Source organism: Scyliorhinus canicula, chromosome 4 (assembly GCF_902713615.1).
Source record: "Scyliorhinus canicula chromosome 4, sScyCan1.1, whole genome shotgun sequence".
In the NCBI taxonomy this organism is placed as follows: domain Eukaryota; kingdom Metazoa; phylum Chordata; class Chondrichthyes; order Carcharhiniformes; family Scyliorhinidae; genus Scyliorhinus; species Scyliorhinus canicula.
The window spans coordinates 53610063-53633772 of record NC_052149.1 but is presented as its reverse complement, the minus strand read 5'-3'; the positions used below and the strand labels follow the sequence as shown (position 1 = coordinate 53633772).

Genomic DNA, 23710 nt, shown 5'->3' with positions numbered 1-23710 from the left:
GGAGCTCTGCACCCTGTGCCCTGGCGTGACGGGTGGACCTGTTGGAATTCTTGACCCTTGAGAAGGTAAAGTTTGAACTGAGGGGTAGGATGCAGGGATTCTGCAGTTCATGGGCATTATTCATTATGCACTTTCAAGGACTGGATAACATCGAACATTAGTTGGGGGTGGGGGGTGGTTGTGTGTGTTAATGGTGACTGTGGGTGATTCCTGATTCCTTTTTGTCATTTGTTTATGTTAACATGCGGGCTAATGTTTGGGGTTTGGTGGGAGGATGGGATCGTTGTTATTGATATGGGGATTGACATATTTGTTACTGATTATTGTTTATTGTTGGTGGGTGTAAATTGAACATAGAACATAGAACAGTACAGCACAGAACAGGCCCTTCGGCCCTCGATGTTGTGCCGAGCAATGATCACCCTACTCAAACCCACGTATCCACCCTATAACCGTAACCCAACAACCCCCCCCTTAACCTTACTTTTTAGGACACTACGGGCAATTTAGCATGGCCAATCCACCTAACCCGCACATCTTTGGACTGTGGGAGGAAACCGGAGCACCCGGAGGAAACCCACGCACACACTGGGAGGACGTGCAGACTCCACACAGACAGTGACCCAGCCGGGAATCGAACCTGGGACCCTGGAGCTGTGAAGCATTTATGCTAACCACCATGCTACCGTGCTGCCCTTGTGGCAGAAATGTGGCAGAAAATATGAAAAAGGAGAATTAAAATATTTTAAAAACTAACTACATAGCTAGTGTGGGGGGGGGGGGGGGGGGGGGGGCTCCTCACACAGAGTAATAAACATTAGCAACAAACCCATAATGCCAACCAGATCCGCCCAAATTCAACTTTAATTGCTCCAGGAAAAAAGAAATAAACAAGAACAACACCCATCCCACAAATCCCTCAGTAAAAATCCAAGTACAAAACTCCAAAATGCCCAATAAACACCCCACCAATCCCAAACATCATACTCCCATTCCCAGACAGATATCTCCCAACCAATATAATTCAGTTATCTCGCTCCTGCACAAACGCCTCTGCTTCCTCCAGAGTCTCAAAGTAATCATCTTTTGATTCATAAGTCACACGAAGCGTGCAGGGTACATCATGCCAAATCAAACATTGTTCAGATACAATGTGTCCTTGGCCTTGTTGAATGCTGCACACCTCTTGGCGAGCTCCATTCCAACATCCTGGTAGATCCTCACAATGTGGCGCTCCCATCTGGAGTCTCAATATTTTGCCCACCGCAAAGCTCTCCTTTTCTTGATAACTGAAAGCGCACGATGATCACACACAGTGGCTCACCAACATGGGACTTCTTCCTCAACAACCTATGAGCCCGATCCAGCTCTGGAGGGGATGCAATTTTCCCCCTCCCCTACCATCTTTCAAAGCAACTGTTGGATTCGGACCCTCCAAGTCCTCTGCAACCCGACAACTCTCAATGTTCTGCCTTCTGGAGCGATATTTCAAATTGTCCGCCTTGGCCCTTATGTCTTGTTGTCACTGGCCACCCGCATCATATCTGCTTCCAAGGTGGTGATCTGGTCATTTAGCCTTGCAAGAACTACCTCCACCTTCTTCAGCTCCGCACTCTACACCTTTACCACTTCATCCATTTTTACCAAGGCCTCTCGAGTGGGCATCACCCCCTCAATTGCTCTTTTGTGGTCCTCAGAGACTTTCCGCCCTAGTTCCTCAAGTTCCCCGCCAGGATGCCTGTATGCAACTGAGCAGTTAGTGGAGTGGTCACCGACACTGCAAGAATCTCTGCAATTTTCATAGCAGACTTAGCTCTCGAAGCTTCATTCGATGATTCCTTATTTTTCTGCTCCCCAGTTTTGTACTTATTGGGCATTCCTTTGATGTGGGAATCTTAACCCATCAAACAGACTAAATTCCACCCCAAATCTCCTTAAAAAAACTGGGTACAAAGGGCTTCAATCAAAGTTCTCTGGTGGGAGCTACCTTGTATGCGACTGCGCTCTACATGTCGTCACTGAAAATCACGTGTTCAAATTCTGAGGTAGAATTTGAACGTACAACATTCTGATTCGGAGCCAGAGATTTTACCACTGGCCTTCTGTCAAAGTCAAGGGTAAATCAGCTTTTGTAAAATGAACTTCTGCAACGGCACAGGTAATGAGCCTTCAAACAGTGTAAGAATAGGAGACCAGCCTATGCCTGCAATCTTGTGCCAACATATTCATGTGCATACTAAAATAAGGTTTCCTTAGAACCTGTGGAGTTAGATTATACTTGTGAATGTGGAGTATGTGAACTAAAGAGTATCAGGTCTTTCAGCAGTATTTACTGGATAAAGGACAACCGAGATGTTTCTTTATATTAGTAAAACAAACGTTTATTAGATTTGCTTACTTTGCTTTTTCCAGAAATGTTATCGCCTCGTCATTTTTTCCAGTTTTCATACAGAGAAGACCAAGTTCAAGCAAAGAATTTGGAATCAAGTAATGGTCATATTTGATCATCTGTTCTCTGAAACAGAAAGTAACAGCAAGACAAGTTAATTTCAAGAACAAGAGAAAAAGAGATTTGATGATCTGGGATTAAAATCAGCTAGAATTAGCAATAATTCCAACATTGCTTTCCTTTTTAGGTTCTCTTTTGAAGTAAGGAATACAGAACAGTATCAATACCAATGTTCTCTACATTAACACAAGTGTTAATCTGTGGTAAGTTCAGAGGTTTTTTTTCTATTCATTCAAGGGATGTGGGCTTCGCTGACTCGGACAATATTTATTGTCCATCGCCAATTGCCCTCGAGAAGGTGATGGGAGACGGTGACGGTGAGCTGCCTTCTTGAAGATCTCTCTTGCTTTGGCAGAAGCTACTTTTTAAAATAGTGCCTGGAGATTTACACATTCGTTGACAGGGGAATGCAGAATTCCGATACCGAATCAGTGAAGTTTACAGCACGGAAGGAGAGCATCCGGCCTACTGTGTCCACACCAAGGAGCCAGGTAATCTAATCCCGCTTTCCTGATCTTGGCCTGTAGCCCTGGAAAAGCACTTGAAATGCTGTAACCTACAAGTATGTTATACATGTTTTGAGGAGTTCTGCCCCTCCTGCCCTTTCAGAGAACTCTCTTTCTGGGTGAAAGAATTTTCCCTGGAAACTCCTCTAAAGCCTGCAACCTCTTACCCTAAATCCATGCCCCTGATTATGGGCCTTAACCAAGGGGAATAGGGCCTTCCTATCCACCGTATGTAGACCCCATATAATTTTATATACTTCAATTAGATTTCCCCTCAGTCTCCATTGTTCCAAGGAAAACAACCCTAGTTTATCCAATCTTTCCTCAAAAGTAAATTTCTCCAGCTCGGCAACATCCTGGTAAATCTCCTCTACCATTTCTGGTGCAAGTATCTAGAAGTGTATGTGATTTTGCAGCTGTGGCATGATCAGTGTCTTACACCACTTCAGCTTAACCGCCATACTCCTATATTCTACGCTTCAACTGATAAAGGAAGGTATCCTGCTTCCCTTCTTGACTACTTTCTCTCCCTGTCCGGCCACATTTAAGGATCTATTGGCAGGTACTCCAATGTCCCTCTGTTCCTTTCTACTTCTCTACCCTACAATTTCTTGTGTATTCCCTTGCCTTGTTCACCTTCCCAAAATGCATCACCTCACAGATTAAACTCCATTTATCGCTGTTCTTCCCACCTGATTAGTCCACTGATACCTTCCTGCAGTCTGCAGCTTTCATCATCAACCATGTGGACAATATTTGTATCATCTGCAAACTTTTTAATCATAGCCACGATATTGAAGTTCAAATCATTGATTAAAACCAGAGAATGGGTCCTGGCCCTAAGAAACCCCTGGAACAGTCTCCCAGTCACAAAAAGCACCCATCGGCCATGACCATTTGCTTTGTGCCTCAGAATCAATTTTGCATCCAACTTGCCATTTGGTCATGAATCCTTGGACTGGTGGTGATTTAATCTGAGGATCACCACATCTCAGGCAAGGGGCTAGGTTGAGAAAGTGGGCCTTCATGAATAACCTCTAGACAACAATGCAGCACGGTAGCACAGTGGTTAGCATGGTTGCTTATTAGCCCCAGGGTCCCAGGTTCGATTCCCGGCTTGGGTCACTGTCTGTGCGGAGTTTGCACGTTCTCCCCACGTCTGTGTGGGTTTCCTCTGGTTGCTCCGGTTTCCTCCCACTGTCCCAAGATGTGCAGGTTAGGTGGATTGGCCATGATAAATTGCCCTCAAGTGTCCAAAAAGGTTAGATGAGGTTACTGGGTTATGGGGATAGGATAGAGGCGTGGGCTGAAGTAGGGCTGGTGCAGACTCAATGGGCCGAATGGCCTCCTTCCACACTGTAAATTCTATGATTTTATGAACTGTCCTCCAGTCCTTTTGCACATGCCTGTCGTCAGAGAGGTTTTCAAAATGATTTTCAGAGCCTCCACTTTTCCTTCTCCGACTTCCCTTGATAGCCTAAGATACATTCCATCCCGGCCTGGAGACTTATTCAATACCAAATATGTTAAACACCTTAATACTTCTACTCTGTTAATTTCATCTAATATTTCACACTCTTGGTTTGCAATGTCTGTGCTGACCTTTTCTTTGTGAAAACAGATGTAAAGAATTCATTAAATATCATACTCGTCAAGCGGGCCTGGGGCCAGGAGCTGTCTCAAAAATGGGTACGGCTGATTATCAGGGGAGGAGGGCAGCTGGCCCTCTGACCAGGTCGGTCACGTGGAATGTGAGCGGGCTGAATGGGCCGGTTAAACGGTCGTGTGTGTTTGCATATTTAAGGAGTCTGAAGGCGGACGTGGTGGTTTTACAGGAGACATACCTGAAGTTGGGAAATCAGACGCGGCCGAGGAAGGGATGGGTGGGGCAGGTGTTCTACTCAGGGCTGCATATGAAGACGAGGGGGGTGGCAGTGTTGATTCATAAGAAGGTGGTGTTTGAGATGGGGAGCATTGTGGCCGATCCACAGGGTAGATATCTGATGGTCAGTGGGAAACTGGAGGAGACGTCGGTGGTCCTGGCAAACGTTTATGCCCTGAATTGAGATGATGTGGATTTTATGAGGTGGGTGTTGGGGAAGATTCTGGGCCTGGACACAAAATGGACGATTATGGGAGGTGACTTCCATATGATCCTGGACCCGGGTCTGGACCGGTCAAGTCCGAAGTCAGTGAGGGTGTCAGCAGTGGCTAGGGAGCAGAGGGGGTTTCATAGAGCGCATGGGGAGGGAGAGCTGTGGAGGTTTTGGAGGCCGGGGTGAAGGAGTTTTCATACTTCTCCCATGTGCACTGGGTGTATTCCCAAATTGATTTCTTCATGACGGACAAGGTGCTGCTGGGGGGGTGGCCGATTCGAAGTATTCGGCGATTGTGGTATTCGCACCGCATTAGGTGGAGTTGCGGATGTTTTGGGGGAGGCCCAATGATCATAGTGAAGGTCAGATGTAGGACTGTTGGCAGATGAGGGGGTGTGCGAGTGGGTACGGGTGCCATTCTGCGCTATGTGGAGTTGAACGATCCGGGGAAGGTCATAGCCGCCATAAGGGAGGCACTCAAGACTGTAGTTAGAGGGGAGTTTATTTTGATTTGGGCGCATTGGGAGAGGGTGGAGCAGGAGGAAAGGGAAAAGCTGATCGATGAGATCTTGAGGGTGGTCAGAAGATACTCGGTGGCGCCAAAGGTGGAGTTGATGAACGAGAGACAGGAGCTCCAGATGGAGTTTTGGTTAGTGTCGACAAGGAAGGCGGTGGGGCAGTTGCGGAGGGCTGGGGGGACCGTGTACGAGTATGGGGAGAATGTGAGTAGGATGCTGGACCATCAGTTGAGGAAGCAAGCAGCAGCCAGGGAGATTGGTAGAATGAGGGATGAGAGGGGTAAGGTGTGATGGACACGGAGGGGTGAATGGGGCATTTGAGGCCTTTTACCGGAGCCCTCAACAGGGGAAGAGGGGATGCAGCAGTTCCTGGATGGGTTGGAGTTTCCCACAGTGGAGGTGGGGTGGGTTCATGGTCTGGGAACCCGATTGGGGCATGTGGGCAATGCAGGTGGGCAGGTCCCGGTCCAGACGGGTTCCCAGTATAGTTTTATAAAAGGTTTGGGGCGAGCTGGGGCCGCTACTGGTGAGGACATATAATGAAGCGAGGGGGGGAGGGGGAAACTCCCCTGACTTTGTTATAAGCTTCCATTTCCCTGATTGTAAAGAAGGATAAGAACTTAGAGCAGTGTGGGTCGTGCTGCACGATGTCATTACTGAATGCCGATGCCAAGTTATTGGCAAAGGTGCTTGCATCACAGATTGAGGACTATGTGCCAGGGGTGATTGGGGAGGATAGACGGGATTTGAAAAGGGAAAAGCTGTCGGCAAACGTGCGGAGGCTATTTAATGTAATTATAGTGAGAAGTCTTACAACACCAGGTTAAAGTCCAACATGTTTGTTTCAAACACTAGCTTTCGGAGCACTGCTCCTTCCTCAGGTGAATGAAGAGGTATGTTCCAGAAACATATATATCGCCAAATTCAAACATGCCAGACAATGCTTAGAATGCGAGCATTTGCAGGTAATTAAATCTTTACAGATCCAAAGATAGGGGTAATCCCTCTTTAACCTGGTGTTACCCCTATCTTTGGATCTGTAAATGTCGTCACTGCCTAGATTTCTGTTCGTGTTTCAGAACTTCCCATTCTTTCGGAAAGTCAATGGGTTTGTGTGGGCGGGGAGGAACGGGGCGGGGGGGTGTGCTGGTGTTGCTAAATTTGATAAATTATTATTGGGCGGCAAATATTGCGATGGTGAGGAAATGGGTTGTGGAGGAGAGGTCGGTCTGGGGCGGGTGGAGGCGGCATCGTGTAGGGGAAGAGGTTTGAGGGCTTTGTTGTTGGCGCCTTTGCCCTTCTCGTCGGCCAGGTACTCTGCGAGCTGATTGGTGTCGGCTTTAAGGGTGTTGGGCAGTGTAAGCAGCACTTGGGTTGAAGGGTATGTCGTTGAGGGCGCCGATTTGCGACAACCATAGGTTGGTGCTGGCGAAGCTGGATGAGAGGTTCCGGATGGTGGCAGGGGATAGCGAGTACTCCCTGGACATGTTTATTTGTTAAGTGGTGAATTTGCGGGGCTGGAGTAGTTGGAGAAATTCTGAGTTTCCCAAGGGGAATGGTTTTAGGTACCTACAGGTTCGAGAGAGGTGCTGTCCTTCCCACGGCTCCCCCCTCTAGTGTTGTAAGACAAGCTGTTATCGGAGGACGAAATAGGGGAGGGGAAGGTGTTGGATATTTATAAGGGACTGATGGAGGGGGAGGGCGCCCTGATAGAAGACGTTAAGTGCAAATGGGAGGAGGAGCTGGGAGGGGAGGTGGCGGCCAGGACGTGGGCCGAGGCCTGGTGGAGGGTGAACATGTCCTCATTGTGACCTGAGCCTCATCCAGTTTAAACTGGTGCGTATAGAGCCCATATGACGGTGGTTGACGATGAGCAAGCTGTTTGCGTAGGTGGAAGATAGGTGTGGGCAGGGCAGCACAAATCATGCCCACATGTTCTGGGCGTGTCCAAAATTGAGGGGTTTCTTGGACGTGATGTCCGAGGTGCTGGATGTGGTGGTGGTTCCTAGTCCAACGGTAGCGATATTTGGTGTGTCGGATGATCCGGGAATCCAGGGGGAGAGTGGCCGATGTATTGGCCTGTACGTCCCTGATAGCTCGGAGACAAAGTTTGCTGGGGTGGCGGGACTCGGAGCCGGGAGTGTGGGCGAGTGACCTGGCAGAAGTCCTGAGGTCAGAAAAAATCAAGTTAGCTCTGTGGGGATCGGTAGAGGGGTTCGCCCGGAGGTGAAAACCATTTATCGATTTCTTCAAGGAGAATTGAAAGGTCAGCAAGGGGGAGGGGGGGGGTAAGGGGGTTAAAATGGTAAAGGCGGGACGTGACGGGGGATTGGTGTCAGGGGGCTGGAGGGTTGTGGATTGAGGTGATGTGTTCTTCTGATATTCTGTGTATATTTATTAAATGCTTTGAATAAAAATATATAGATATTTTTAAATCATACTCGTCCTCTGCCTCAGCACAATGTGTCCTTATGGTCCCTAATTGGCCTGACACTTTTAGTTATCCTTTTGTTCTTTAAATGTATTTGTGAAAAAAATTCCAAGTGTTTTTCTTGATTTGGCTTCCCAATATTTTCCATGCCCTCACTCTGCTTTCCTAATTCCCTTTTTTTATTTTTATAATATTTTATTGTCACATGTAGGTTTACATTACAATGTAATAAAGTTTAATTTCACCCCTAAAATGTTTATACCACTCAAAGGTTTTCTGTAGCATTGAGGCCTCTGACCTGATCATAAGCTTCCCTAACAATATTAGAGAAAAAGTGTAGATTCTAAATGAGGCTCTGTCAGTTGTACTTACTTTGTATGAATCCAACGGAAGCACTGCTCAGCTTCCAAATGTTTGCCCAAGTGCTTCAGACAAAGACCTTTGAGTAGTTTTACCAAACACTGGTCATCCACCAGGAACTCAGTTTCTGAAAATGAGAAGTAATTAAAATGGATCTCTCATTATTTAACCACCTTTACCTTCTGTGAAAGATGTGCACATCCTGCTTCTGATACCATATTGATATTAAACAAAGCCAGTGGGTGGGACTTCCAGGTCCTGACTGCTGGCGGAATCTTCCGGTTCTGCCGACGGTGACCCTCCGTGGGAGGTTCCCAGACAGCAGGGCGGGTACGCCAAACAAAATGCCATAGACATCTGGTCCCGCCGGCAGCCAATGGCGAGCCATCTCAGGGCACCGGGGTGGGGGAATCAGAAAACCCTGCCAGGTTGGAAGAGTCTTTCCTGTTTATTTTCTTTGTTCCTATTTTTATTATTTTGGTCTGTGGATCCATAATCAGGATGTACCTTTAAGCAAAAGACTCAAAGTTGAAACAGCCTGCTTGCCAGGGCACACTGTTCCCAGGATTTGTATTTTGGAGAGGAGAAACCGGACACCTTGGCACCGAGTGGATCTTAGGAGGGAGCCGGTCTGATTAGTTAACGGGCAGCCGGTGGGGGCTGGCCAGGGATAGTGTTCCACCTGACAAGGGTCAGTGACTGATTTCTGCATGGTGCTTTCTGACAGAACTGGGCAGTGTTTAGACCTTGGAAGTGAAAGGAACGATCTCGCTCTCTCGCTTTCCTGCTTGCTGGAGTGAAAGAACTGCTCTGTTTTCTGAAAACAGAGTGCCCAGCACATCCTTTGCTGTGAGCCATCCTGCAGAGACTGCAATCTTGCCAGAGAAAACCATCTCAAGCCTATGAGCAAGTAGTACCAAAATGTAAACCTGAACTTTAGAAAGACATGACAAAATCATCTCAGTGCGTCTTATGCTTTTATTTTTATTTATATTTTCTGTCCCTTTCCATCATTCTTTCCCTTCTGTGTTGTTTTTGTGTAGAGAGTGGGGCAAGTTAGGAAGGGTGGATTGAAAAAGGAGTGTCAGATAGTAAGTTACTGTACATAATAAAAGATGACTTGTGTTTTAAAGTTAGAAACCTGGTGACTAGTTTATTGGGCTCAATCAAGGCCCTCAGGTATTTTAAATCAAATCTAATTTCACCTGTGTTGCGACTCCGGGTTAAGAGGTGTTGGAACTGACCGTGCATAAGCGCAGGGTGTCGTTAGTGTTATGTCATCCAGGAAGGGTTACTCCATCTCACATACCCTAACGATTTGTATAACTGTGTATTTATATAGGACCTTTAGGATCAAAGAGCAAAGAACAAGGAATATTACAGCACAGGAACAGGTCCTTCAGCCCACCAAGCCTGTGCCAATCCAGATTCCTTATTTGGACCTTCTACTTGTTGCCCAAACGATCTGTATCCCTCCATTCCACGGCCATTCATGTGTCTATTATGATACATCTTAAAAGTTGCAATCATGTCTGCAGCTGGCAACGCGCTCCAGGCACCCACCATCCTCTGTGTGAAAAACTTTCCCCTCACTTTGAACCTGTGCCCCCTTGCAGTTGTTTTCTTCACCCTGGGGAAAAAGCATCTGACTATTCATCCTATCTATACCTCTCATAATTTTGTAGACCTCAAACAGGTCTCCCCTCAGCCTCCATCTTTCCAACAAAAACAATCCAATTTATTCAACCTCTCCTCATTGCTAACAACCCCCAGACCAAGCAACATCCTGGTAAACCTTCTTTGCACTCTCTCCAAAGCATCCACATACTTCTGGTAGTGTGCCGACCAGAACTACACGCAATATTCCAAATATAGCCTAACTAAAGTTTTACACAACTGTAACATAACTTGCCAAGTCCTGTACTCAATGCCCCAGCCGATGAAGACATGCATGCCGTATGCCTTCTTGACCACCTACTCCACCTGCATTGGCACTTTCATGGATCTGTGGACCAAGAATGCCCAGATCCCTCTGAAATGAAAAATGAAATGAAAATCGCCTGTCCGGGGAGGCTGGTACGGGAATCGAACCGTGCTGCTGGCCTGCTTTAAAAGCCAGCGATTTAGCCGGGTGAGCTAAACCAGCCCCTGGTCAATGCTCCAAAAGATTCTTTAATTCACACCTGAATTTGATCTTCCAAAATGCAACACCTCACATTTATCCGGATTGACCTCCATCTGCCATTCTCTGCCCAACTCTTCAATCCACCTATATTCTGCCGTATTCTTTGATCCTTGGAATATCCTCAGTGCTTCATTGCAAATAAAGTAATGTCTGAAGTGCAGCTACTGTTGTAATGTAGGAAAATCTGCGATAGAATTTGTGCATAGCGAGGTCTCACAAATAGCCATGAGATAATCTACTTTTAATGGGGGTATTGGTTGAAATGTTAATGCTTGCTCAGACACCAGGAGAACTCTGATGTTCTTCTTCAAATCGTGCCATGATATTTTTACATCTGTCCAAGTGGATCTGAACTTAAGGTCTCCTGAAAGATGGAGTGCTAGTGCAGCACTCGCTCTGTTCTGCATTGAGAGAAAGAGAGAGTGAGTGCAGGATGCCATCGCAATCTAAACCTCAAGTCATGCAGCTATTAAGAGTTGTGGAGCAGACAGCAGGTTTGTACGAAGTGAATAAAAATGGCAAAGAAAAGCCAGTCAGCTCTGCCATTGTGTATCTAATAAGAAAAATAAGGATGACTCAAACATTTTTGGCACCAGCAAAGACCAGAAGGGAAATGGCAATTTAATCCAGTTTGAGAGTGTATAAAAGATCATATGACTGATCCAAAAACCAGATGATTAACATGACAAGGCAATGTTTTTTTAATGCTTGATGACAATTGCTTATCTCATCTGCCAAAACTTAATTTTACACAGCCTACTGTTATTCATCAGTATTGTCCTCCTTGTATAGGTGGTTTTTTTAGAAGTGCCAAAATGCTAATTGAAGAAACATGCCAGCAGTGAGGTCATTCAAGTAATATGTGAATTCTGTGAGCTCTGGTTACACATTTCATATATTTATACATGAAACTAATTTCAGTCTATTAATTCCGAGCGTTGTTGTAATAGCCTCACATTAAAACATTATCTATCATTTGTGATGTGGAGATGCCAGCGTTGGACTGGCATGGGCACAGTAAGAAGTCTTATAACACAGTCCAACAGGTTTGTTTGGAATCACTAGTTTTCGGAGCCCAGCTCATTCATCAGGTGATCATCATTCCTGATTAATTTTTATATAAATTTAATTGGAGTCTCAATTGCCTACCTTATCTTTTGGCAGACAATCTATGGAAACCCTGGGTGAAATGGTTTAAATGTGACATTAGGATTTCTATGGATTTTCTACCGAAGGTAAGGAGAACCCTAGTACACACTGCGTAAGAGGTCTGATGGCAATTTCAGTTTATGCATTCATTCCCTTCATTGCACTAGGAATTTTTTTTTTCATTTTCCATACCAACCATCCATATGGCTCTGTGAAATTGCTATGACATTTTGTGCTTATATCCACAGCCACCGGGAACTGGGTTAAGAAGCAGGACCATAACAATTGGCGAGGATAACAAGGTTTTTATTTATTCATTCTCTGGATATGCACCTTGCTGGCATTCCAGCACTTTTTGGCCATCACAAGTTTCCCATTTTGTGGTGGCTTAATAGAAGTGGATGTCATGCTGGGCCACCTAAGAGGGCAATAGCCTATAGGTCAGACAAGACGAGGGAAGGTTTCTGGTTGAGTTTTTTAACCATGTGACAGTTTTGTAATTCTCCTTACTGTAGCCAGCTGTCTTACTTCCAGATTTTTAAAGCCAAATTCAAATTTTTAAATTGCTAGACTGGAATTTGTATTCTCTGGATGAGTCCAGTAATACAACCATTACAGTACTGGGAAATAATAGCCTTAATGGTTTCAAACACAATGCCCAAAGTTGAAAGCACCGTAAATTCGGACATTGTACCATTCAGTCCCCAGAGAACAAAGCTCTCTTTTAACGTCGTATGTTGTGACGGTATTGGGCCTTGGTAAGTTACCACCTGTTAGAGTGTACCACGCTTTGCAACGTAAGAGTCTGCCTTAGAATAGAGAATGACCTCTGTTGTAAGACTGGGGAGATGGTGGCATAGTGTTAGTGTCAGTGGACTAATTATCCAGGCTCATGTTCTGGGGACAAAGGTTCAAATTCTTCCAGCTAGCACCTACGGAATTTAAATTTAATCAATAATCTGGAATTGAAAATCTTGTCTCGGGTGGCACGATGGCGCAGTGGTTAGCACTGCTGCCTCATGGCAGCGAGGACGCGGATTCGATCCGGGCCCCGGGTCACTCTCCGGGTGGAAATTGAACATTTTCCCTGTGTCTGCGTGGGTTCCAATCCCACAAACCCAAAGATGTGCAGGGTAGGTAGATTGGCCATGCTGAATTGCCCCTTAATTAGAAGAAAAAAAACTGGGTTCTCTGACTTAAAACAAATATAAATCTCGTCTTAGTAACGGTGACTACTATGTGACTACTGTACTATGAAAGCATTATCAATTGTTGTAAAAGTCCATCTAGTTCGCTACTGTCCTTATCTGGTCTGACCTACATGTGACTTGAGCAACCCACATGTCCTAACTGTTTACTCCTAACTGCTCTCTGAAATGGATGAGCAAGCCACTCAGTTCAAGGGCAATCCGGGATAGACAGCAAACGCTGGCCTTGACAGTAACATCCACATTCCATGAAAGATTTTATAAAATTTAACTGGATGCAGCAGTGAGGAATCTGGGCAAAGGAATGGCCATGAGTGGTTGCCTGCTTAGTGTGGCTGGGAAGCTTAGATTGTGCTGGTAATTAGATGCTTGGGGGTAGATTTGTAAACCCAGCAGGACACCGTTTCAAAAGAGACTGAAAAGCTTGGAGGCAAGCAGAGTCCAGGGCAATATAAATTTCAGTTCTGTTGCCTGACAACCACTTGCAGAAAAATAATGCAGTAAGACCCAAGTTGAATAGGAGCTGCTGCTGAAGGGAATTCAGAGGCTAAATCCTCAAAAGGAGCTGAAATTCTTTGTGAGGGAGATATTTTGAAGGATTCTTTGTGATTCAGTGGTCATGGATGTCTGGGTGGGTTGCTGAGAAAATTCATGGGATCCATCTGGATTGTGTATGTCGTTTGTCTGTTAACTATTGTTTACCTCCTGTTAATTCTGGATGTTGGAATACAAGGTAGATAGATCTTTGTTCAAAACCATGGAATCTTGTAGCTTTATTCTCTTAGTAAATGTTTGGGATTTCAAATTTTGTCTACTTTAGACAAAAGGTTCCTGGTCTCGAACCAGATTGTAAGATAATGTATATTTACTCATGGAATATTTGAAACCCTTGGCTGTAGAACCATTTGACAACTCTCTCCACTCTCTCTTCAGCTATCATGTCCTGTGTTGGTGAGCATGGACTTCCCATATGTTGGTCGGTTGTGGTTATGCTTGGCAAGGTACTGCAGTGGTTTGCTGTTGCCTTCTGCAGGTTCTGGCTGACCAGGTGATGCTCCCACTCTTACCACCGGTCATAGGCGTATTGGAAGGAATTACAAGTTGATAACTCAACCCATTTGTCTGAATTATAAACTCAATTTACTTGCCCATCTGGTCCCGACATAGGACTCGAAACCTGGGGCTTCTGGCTCAGAGGCAGGGTTGCTAGCCACTGCGCCATAGGCCTCCCCTAACTGCCTCTTACTTTTTCAAAATTCTTCACATTCGTAAAGTGCAACAGGAGCTGGACTAACCTGGGGCACGTTCAAGTGTCCTCTCTGCTTCATTAAGTGTCTCGAGCATACCTTCAGTCAGGTCTTGATGTTTCCCAATCACTGTATAGCCATTCCAAATATACATCATTTCCTGAAAATATATCAACTAAATTACATTCCTTTTGCTGGTTTTTTAAAATTACGCATGTTCTTTTTAGGAAAGATTTTTAGTTATTTAGATTAATTGATAAATAACAGATGTTATTCATGAAGACCCACTTCTCAACCTTGCCCCTCGCCTGAGTGGTGATGCTCCTCGGGTCAAACCACCACCAGTTAGCTCTCCCCCTCAAAGAGGAAAGCAGTTTGGTCATCGGGGACTATGGCAACTTTACCTTACCTATTTAGATAAATAAAACATTACTGTATAGCAGGGTTTCCCAAACTTCCAAGAGTGCTGAAACTCTTGATAAACAGTATGTTGAACAGCCAAGCCTCATGAAAATATTATTTTTGTGAAGTAGGCAGTAACATACAAAAACCTTATTCACAGAAATCTTTTCTATTTCTTATATGCATACATTACTACAACTAAAAAGTTCCCTTTATTAAAAAACATACTTGGGAGTCCTGTTGGCTTCTTGGATTCTCACATTGGACACACTTACAGATACATATAATCAGTTAACTCAGGCGGCACGGTGGCACAGTGGTTAGCATTGTTGCCTCAAGGCGCCAAGGTCCCAGGTTCAATCCTGGCTCTGGGTCACTGTCTGTGTGGAGTTTGCACATTCTCCCCGTGTTTGCGTGGGTTCCGTCCCCACAGCCCAAAGATGTGCAGGGTAGGTGGATTGGCCACGCTAAATTGCCCCTTAATTGGAAAAAATGAATTGGGTACTCTAAATTTATTTTTAAAAAGCATTGTTGCCTCACGGCATCGAGAACCTGGATGCAATCCTGGCCCCGGGGTCACTGTCTGTGTGGAGTTTGGACATTCTCCCCATGCCTGCGTGGGTCTCTCACTTCACCCCCCCCCCCCCAAAACATGTGCAGGGTAGCTAGATTGGCCCTCAATTGGCATTTTGTTTTTAAATAATCACTCGGCTCTCTCTCCTGCACACACAATCACCTCTCTCTATCTCTTCCTCGCTCACACACACACTCACATGGTCCGTTCGCCCTGCACCCCATCCCTCGCCAAGTTTTCCTCCTTGATACCTTCTCGCTCCTGCTCTCTGATTCCCCACTCCCACTATCACTATCCTGAAATTTGAGTTTTGTTCTGTTTCTAGCTCGTCCATTCAGAGTCTGGATTCTGAATAATCCAGTCACTGGTTAGACAGTTTGTAACAATCAACCTGGCCTCCAGCGGACTACCTGGGAGGCTCCCGCAGCACCCAATTTGGAAATCCCTGCTTCACAGCAACTTTTAGATCTGCCACAAATGGAAAGAATGTGTACATGCAAAAATTATTTGGTAGATGCAGAATATTTTGAATATAAGGAAGGGAATAGGAGGGAAAGAGAACAATGGACTGCAGCAGCTCAAGAAGGCAGCTTTCCAACACCTTCTCAAGGGCAATTAGGAATTGGCAACAAATGTTATTGATGCTCACATCCCAGGAAGGAATATAAAAGAGGGGGAGAATAAATTACAGTAGGATTTAACCAGTAAAAAAATCAATTTTGCTCACAAAACAATTACACCTCGTGATACAATTTAATCACATGAAAGAAAAGGGTGAAAACAAAAAAAGGCCTGAGAATAGCAACTTTTTCTGATAAAAAGGTATATTGCCATACCCTATACTCACCAGAGCAGGGACTGGGAGTTTTACAGGATTCTGTGAAAGATACCGTCGAGCCTTTCTGATTGCAAATTTTTCTGTTGGCAGAGACTTCCCAGCAATTTTCTGTTTCATTTTTGGCACTTTTCTGGTGTCAAAATTGATTAATATTTTCTCAAAACGATAGTCACACAGCATAATACACATCTCAAAATCAGAATTCCCACAGCAACAAAGCCCATGATTCCTCGGTAGTGTTCCATCACTACAGGGCGGCACAGTGGTTAGCACTGCTGCCTCACAGCTCCAGCGAACCGGGTTCAATTCTGGCGTCGGGTGACTGGGTGGAGTTTGCACTTTCTCTCCATGTCTGCATTGGTTTCCTCCGGGTACTACAGTTTCCTCCCACAGTCCAAAGATGTGCAGGTTCGGTGGATTGGCCATACTAAATTGGCCCTTAGTGTCAAAAACATTAGATGGGATTACTGGGATAGGGTCGATGCATGGCCTTAAGTAGGATGCTCTTTCCAAGGGCTGGTGTTGACTTGATGGGCCAAATGGCCCCCTTCTGCACTGTAAATTCCATGATTCTATCATACCAGTTCAGCAGAAGGATAATGTGAAGTATTAAATTATCACTTTTTTAAGCACACCACTAGTATGTCAAAGCAGCATCTCACAAGATCTAGTTTAGGACTCCCAAATGAGAATTCCAACAATTTGCAAAATGAGGGAAGACTACTCAGCCCTGGAGTGATAACACTGACCAATAGGTATGTTAAAACAGACTTTAATTTAAACAATCAATCACATTAGCAACACAGTAATACCTTTCCAATTAACAATTAAAACGGTTCTTAAATAAAAGGAGAAAAAAAACTTTAATTCACTATTGTAATGGACAATAGCACGGTAGCATTGTGGTAGCACAATCGCTTCACAGCTCCAGGGTCCCAGGTTCGATTCCGGCTTGGGTCACTGTCTGTGCGGAGTCTGCACATCCTCCCCGTGTGTGCGTGGGTTTCCTCCGGGTGCTCCGATTTCCTCCCACAGTCCAAAGATGTGCAGGTTAGGTGGATTGGCCATGATAAATTGCCCTTAGTGTTCAAAATTGCCCTTAGTGTTGTGGGATTACTGGGTTATGGGGATGGGGTGGAGGTGTTGACCTTGGGTAGGGTGCTCTTTCCAAGAGCCAGTGCAGACTCGATGGGCCGAATGGCCTCCTTCTGCACTGTAAATTCTATGATTCAGCTGCTTAATAGTGTGATTAACTAAAAAGCTGCAGGCGTTTGTGTGTGTGTGTGTGTGTGTGTGTGCGTGCGTGGTTAGAGAGAGAGAGAGAAAAACTGATACCCAGCTGTCTGAAGGTCGAGAAAGTAAAGTTAGGAGAAAAACAACTCCTTATATGGAATGGAGATTTACTTGTCTCTTTTGAATGAATAAAGACTGTAGCTTGCTGCGCTCAGCGCGCTTTCCTCTCTCTCCTGTAGAGAGAGGAGGGTGTCCTCTGCAGAGCTAAGAAATAAACTAAACTTGCTCTTATTCATGACTGATTGTTTCTGAGTTTTCCTTTTCCCACCACAGTTCTTGGCGACGAGGATGGGATCCCGTGCATGAGATAGACACTGGGAGATTCCGGGGAGGCGTTAGCGCTGACGCCTCGTGGGCTTTTCACCTCATCTCAAACGCTTCAATTGGCCATCAGCGTGAGAGGACCAGGAATTACTGTCACCTCAACACCGGGATCGGGACTGAAATCTGTGGTAAGTAATTGCTCTATTATTAATTATAGACAGTGGTGAACAGCCTCACAGTGACGGGTGGATTTAGACTTGGATCATCAAACAGGTTGGACCTGTAAAAATACCTAAACGATAGGTATTGGTTTGCTGGTTTAGGAAAACCAAGCCACCTAAGCAGACGCGCTATCGTGCGGGAGCCTCCGGAGGAAAATCAAGTCACAAGGGATAAGGTCGCTGTGAGCCTGGGTCACAAGTAAGAGACCGGTCATGGGTAATAGCAATGGGAAAAAACAAACAAATGCTGCAAGTTTAAATAGCCCTAATATACGATACATGGTTACTAATTATGGACAAGACTCGGTGAGTCAAGTTAAAATGTGGGTGAAGGAGTGTGGTTTTCTTGAAGGAGGAAGTTTTAGTTTAAGACAATTGGAATTATTAAAAACTCAGTTAGAACAGAGGGCAAAAGAAAGTGGAAAGAAAAGCAAAAGGAAAAGAGAAACAATAAATTGGGTGGCTTATGGTATGTGGAAAACAGAGGCAGAAATAAGAAATAGACGATCACAGGCGAAACCCAAAGAAACTGCAAATAAAACCAACTCTCTTCAGTGTGTTAAGTCTATTTCAGGTCACCCCATTCCGGATGATCCCGACCTGGATGGCTGCCTCCCGCGCCCAACGGCTCCTCCACAAGTGGCCCCCACGAACCCAGGCCAACAGTCGCGACCGAGCCCTCCACCATATAGTGAACCCCCTCAGGGAATGCCTGAGACGTCCATGGGAACTCTACCGTCAGGAGCTGACCGTCACCCCCTTTACCCAGATATCAGTACCATGACTACATCTGACTCCCCAGTAGCTCACCATACCCGGTGTAAGGCGTCGTGCAGACCTAAACCTGCCCTTCCAGATGCACCAGAACCGTTTAATTATCACAAAGGTGACGAAGAAAGGGAAGGAGACAGTAAATTTCTCGGCAGTGTCCTCAATGCTCCAATGATAGAGGTGGCGGGCCCGGAAGGACAACGATACTTGTCCACAGACCATGGACAATGAAAGACATTGAATGTGCCTATGAACAACTCCCGGATCCCAGAGCAGCGGGAGGACAGAAATTTGCAGGCGAGGTACGCAAGTTCTGCCTCGAGTTTCGCCCCACGTCTCATGAGATGCGGCGATTATTGGGGAGGAAATTGGGCGCAGACATATCCAAGATCCGATACAATTGACCAGATGATAATGTACGAGCTCGCCAAGTTCAACCAGACCATGCAGATAATGTGCCTTATAACGCCTTTGTTACAGGTCTGGCGGACGCCTGTCAAACTGCCTTTCCGGTAAGAATGGACATGACAAAAATTGCCATGTGTAAGCAGCGTGACGGTGAAACTGTGTCCCAGTACCTGACCCGGCTCACAGAAGTCCATAACACTCATAGTGGACTTACACCACCAGCTGACATGAATACAGCTGAAGTGACTCCGTATGAGGCACATCTGCGGAACAGTTTTATGAATGGATTAAGTGAGGATATCGCTAAGAAGGTGAAAAATACATGTATTACATGGGACACAGGGAAACTCAACTTAATCGAACAACACTCCATGCACGCTGAAAAGCTACTGACACAAGAAAAGGCGAAGCAGAACAAAAGGAGGGAGGATCAGAGTCACCAAGCACAGCTAACTATGATGCAGATGGTGACACAGGTTGCAGAAGGTCAGCAACGAGGAAGAGGTAGAGGACAGACAAGAGGAAGAGGCAGGGGAGGTCGAAGGTGAGGACGCGGTAAGACGGATGGGTGTTTCACGTGCGGAAGCAAGGACCACTGGGCAAGAGACTGCCCAACAAAGAGACAAGAAGGGCCAAGAGACGATGATGACAATGGTAATTGACAAAGGGGAGGAGAGGCCGATGGAGGTATGCCTGAAGGAGAGGGTGAGTCCAAAACCTTGGTGCTTTGCAATGAAGAACGGCTTAAGCTAACCTCTTGTACTAACGTTCTTGAAAACTTTACACAGACTATAGAGAGTGTGATGCACGAATCCAAGGAGTTAAATTTGACGCCAGACCTCTGATGTATATTTATGAATGGAGATTGACTCCAGCGGCAGTGAGTTCAGTAAACCGAGCACTCATGGGAGAAGCACGTGAACACGTTAACCCTATTAACACTGACTTTATGTCCAAGGAGAATCTGCACTGCACCGCACACATTCACTTGGGGGGACCAGATAATCGATATGAGACTGAATGGCTCGGGAAGTTGCAAAAGTCTGAGGTGCTGCTGATACGGAGTTATATTGTGATGAGCATAGGTGCGCTGCAAGTATAGACCTGTCTAGAATACGTCTGAGATCAGGAGTACCACACCCCTTTACAATAGAAGGGTCACACCCCCATGTATCGTTAGTGAAAGGGCGCAATAGACAATGGAAAGATTTGGGACCGTGGGTCCTTAAAAATCTCAAAGTCAATGATTGGACACTGCTTTCAGACACAACTGTGTGGTTCAGTACGAGTATGCGAGCTTATAAAAAGAATCTTAACTGGCTATCTCAGACAGAGAGAGTGGTGGAAATAGTCCCCGCCTCGGACCAGAGCCATAGGGGAACAACCTGAAGTTTTGTACAAATTACTGCCGATGACCCGCAGACAGTTCCGGGGAAACTTTGGGCAAAGGGAAAACATGATGTGGTTGAAAAGGTGTACCATATTTAACCCCGCCACTATTCTTCCCACCACAGGTGATGGGGAACCACATGATTGTGTTGCTCTAACTAATGAAGTTTGTAGTCCGCGACCTGACTTGCAGGATACCCCCCCTACAAACTCCCGACATGGAACTGTTTGCGGATGGGTCTGCGTTCAGAGATCGAGAAGCGGGCCAGAACTGTGTGGGGTATGCCATAGTCACATCACACAACATACTAAAAGCAGAGCCACTTCCTAGACACCTCTCCGCACAAGCTGCGGAACTGATAGCCCTTACAGAAGCATGTAAACTTGCAGAAGGCAAGTGCGTTACTATCTACACAGACAGTAGATATGCCTTTGGGGTGACTCATGATTTCGGAACCTTGTGGAAACATGGGGGATTCTTAACATCAACAGGCAAACCAATCACGCACCATGGGCTGATTTCTGATCTCTTGGACGCAGTCCTCTTACCTAAGTGTATTGCAGTCTGTAAGTGTGACGCACATACAGGGAAAACCAATCCAGTCTCACAGGGAAATGCAAGGGCGGATGCGGCAGCGAAAGCAGCAGCGCGAAAACCTATCAGTGATAATGTAAACATGCCAATGCTAACAGTTCCTATCCCAACAGCGGATATACAAGACCTGCAAACACAAGCCTCACGGGAAGAAAAGAAAGAATGGTCAAAGGCAGGGGGTAAGGTAAAAGAAGGGGTATGGTACGGCCCCAATGATAAGCCATGTCTACCGAGAGCGCTATTTCTTCATTATGCTAAGTTGACACACGGCAAGGACCATGTGTCAAAAGGGGGGATGTTCAAGAGTATCGCTGCACATTGGTACACCAGAGGCTTTACTCGTTACTCCCAGAAGTTTTGTGAGCGATGTGTTATATTGCTACCAATAATGTGGGGAGAGGAATTAAGATAAGGCCAGGGGCGCACCCAGAACCACTGTGACCCTTCGAGCATATTCAAATGGACTTTATTGAGCTAACCCCAAGTGAAGGGAAGAAATACTGCCTAGTAATGGTTGACATGTTCTCTAAGTGGGTAGAGGTGTTCCCTACAGCCAAACAAGATGCTAACGCAGTAACCAAGGCCCTGTTAACTGAAATTATTCCACGATGGGGCATCCCAGAGAAAATCAGCACTGAAAATGGCACGCCATTTGTAAACCAGGCTCTTAAGCAGGTAGGAGAATACCTAGGCATTGATCTAAGGCAACACTGTGCATACCATCCAGCGAGTGGAGGAGCGGTAGAAAGGGAAAATGCCACTCTGAAAAATAAGCTAGCAAAGTTTATTTGCTAGGGGGCCTCACGGTAGCATGGTGGTTAGCATCAATGCTTCACAGCTCCAGGGTCCCAGGTTCGATTCCCGGCTGGGTCACTGTCTGTGTGGAGTCTGCACGTCCTCCCTGTGTGTGCGTGGGTTTCCTCCGGGTGCTCCGGTTTCCTCCCACAGTCCAAAGATGTGCGGGTTAGGTGGATTGGCCATGCTAAATTACCCGTAGTGTAAGGTTAATGGGGGGATTGTTGGGTTACGGGTATACGGGTTACGTGGGTTTAAGTAGGGTGATCATTGCTCGGCACAACATCGAGGGCCGAAGGGCCTGTTCTGTGCTGTACTGTTCTATGTTCTAAAGTGTTGCGATGAAATGGGAATACCATGGATGAAAGCCCTGCCCGTAGTACTAATGTACATGAGGACTAGGGTCAGAGGTAGAGCAAATTTAAGTCCATTTGAAATATTATTCGGCAGACCACCCAACACTGGAATTGGGCCAAAACCCGTCGCGAGGACCCTGACTAGCCATTGTGAGGATGAAATGTTACGTTACTGTACAAAACTCTCTGCGATTTTATCTCAGGTGCTAGCTCAAGTGAAGGAAGCCATGCCACAACCAGCTGAGGGGAATGACCTGCAGCCAGGCGACTGGGTAGTGGTGAAAGACTTCGGGAGGAAGAGCTGGAGAGCTAGACGGTGGCTGGGACCATTCCAGGTGCTCCTTGTGACGCAGACAGTGATAAAGGTAGCAGAAAGAGCAACGTGGATTCACGTTAGTCATTGTAAGCGGGTGCCGGAGCCCCAGCTCACACCGGACAAGTCAACATGAAAGGGGTAATGTCGCTTATCATGATGCTTATGCTGGAACTGGTAATGGGAAAAGCGTATTGGGCTGGAGAGGTTACAGTGACATTAACCAGAGGAGAGACAGGCACATTTACGTGTGACCCGTGGCCCTATGACTCAAAATACTTGCAAGATGATAAGTACTTATGCCGAGACCCCTGTGGCCCATACAACTGGAACCTGGTGGTGGCGACCACGGCGAAAAGACTCCCAAAAACTGGACCATGCATCTGCCAATGCCTACAGAAAGCAGCTATAGCAAACCTGTCCCGCAGTTACCGGATGTTGAAACTATCTGACCCAACAGCAGCAAGAGAACAGGTTGACTTCGAGGAGGCAAACCAGTGGATACCTCCATTCGAGAATGAACTGTCAATAGACTAATCTTCTGTATCGTATAGCTATAATGACAACCTGTTTCCCATTTTATGTACCAAAGATTAATGATGGTATTATTGAAAAATCTACAGGAGTACGATGATACCTGATATATGTTCTTTGAGCAAACATTTGTTTAACAATAAGGGAATGTAGATACTGCTTAGGTGACTGGCTGCGATTAAAATTTTGATAGATGTTGTCATTAGGATGACAAAAAGGAGGGAATTGTAATGGACAATTTTAATACTTAATATTGAATAACTGCTTAATAGTGTGATTAACTAAAGCTGCAGGCGTTTGTGTGTGTGTGTGTGTGTGTGCAAGGTTAGAGAGAGAGAGAAAAACTGATATCCCAGCTGTCTGAAGGTCGAGAAAGTAAAGTTAGGAGAAAAACAACTCCTTATATGGAATGGAGATTTACTTGTATCTTTTGAATGAATAAAGACTGTAGCTTGCTACGCTCGGCGCGCTTTCCTCTCTCTCCTGTAGAGAGAGGAGGGTGTCCTCTGCAGAGCTAAGAAATAAACTAAACTTGCTCTTATTCATGACTGATTGTTTGAGTTTTCCTTTTCCCACCACACTATCTACACCTGCCACGGTCTATTCCAAATAAGCAACCCAATACAGTTCAAATGCCACAACAATCAAGGTTACTTGCTCAGACCAAAATCCTGTGGTAAATTGCAAACTACAGACAGACCTGGTTCCTCCCATTAATTACATCATCTGTATCCCAAGCATAAGACAT

The 23710-nt window shown here is 45.7% G+C and overlaps 1 protein-coding gene and 1 long non-coding RNA gene across 2 annotated transcripts in view; one reads left to right on the top strand and one right to left on the bottom strand.

The window, feature by feature from the left end:
• ttc39a (tetratricopeptide repeat domain 39A) overlaps positions 1-23710 on the bottom strand; it is a 143266-nt gene that overhangs the window by 11912 nt on the left and 107644 nt on the right. Inside the window, exons 14-17 of the mRNA XM_038794269.1 lie at positions 16033-16153; positions 14258-14369; positions 8433-8547; positions 2399-2515 (exon numbers count right to left, since the gene is read on the bottom strand). Of these exons, the coding sequence (XP_038650197.1) occupies positions 2399-2515; positions 8433-8547; positions 14258-14369; positions 16033-16153 (465 nt within the window). The remainder of the gene's footprint in view (positions 1-2398; positions 2516-8432; positions 8548-14257; positions 14370-16032; positions 16154-23710) is intronic.
• On the top strand, positions 17591-23420 carry LOC119964591. Its single transcript, XR_005460333.1, has 2 exons — positions 17591-17768; positions 22319-23420. It is a non-coding gene; the product is annotated as an uncharacterized LOC119964591 (long non-coding RNA).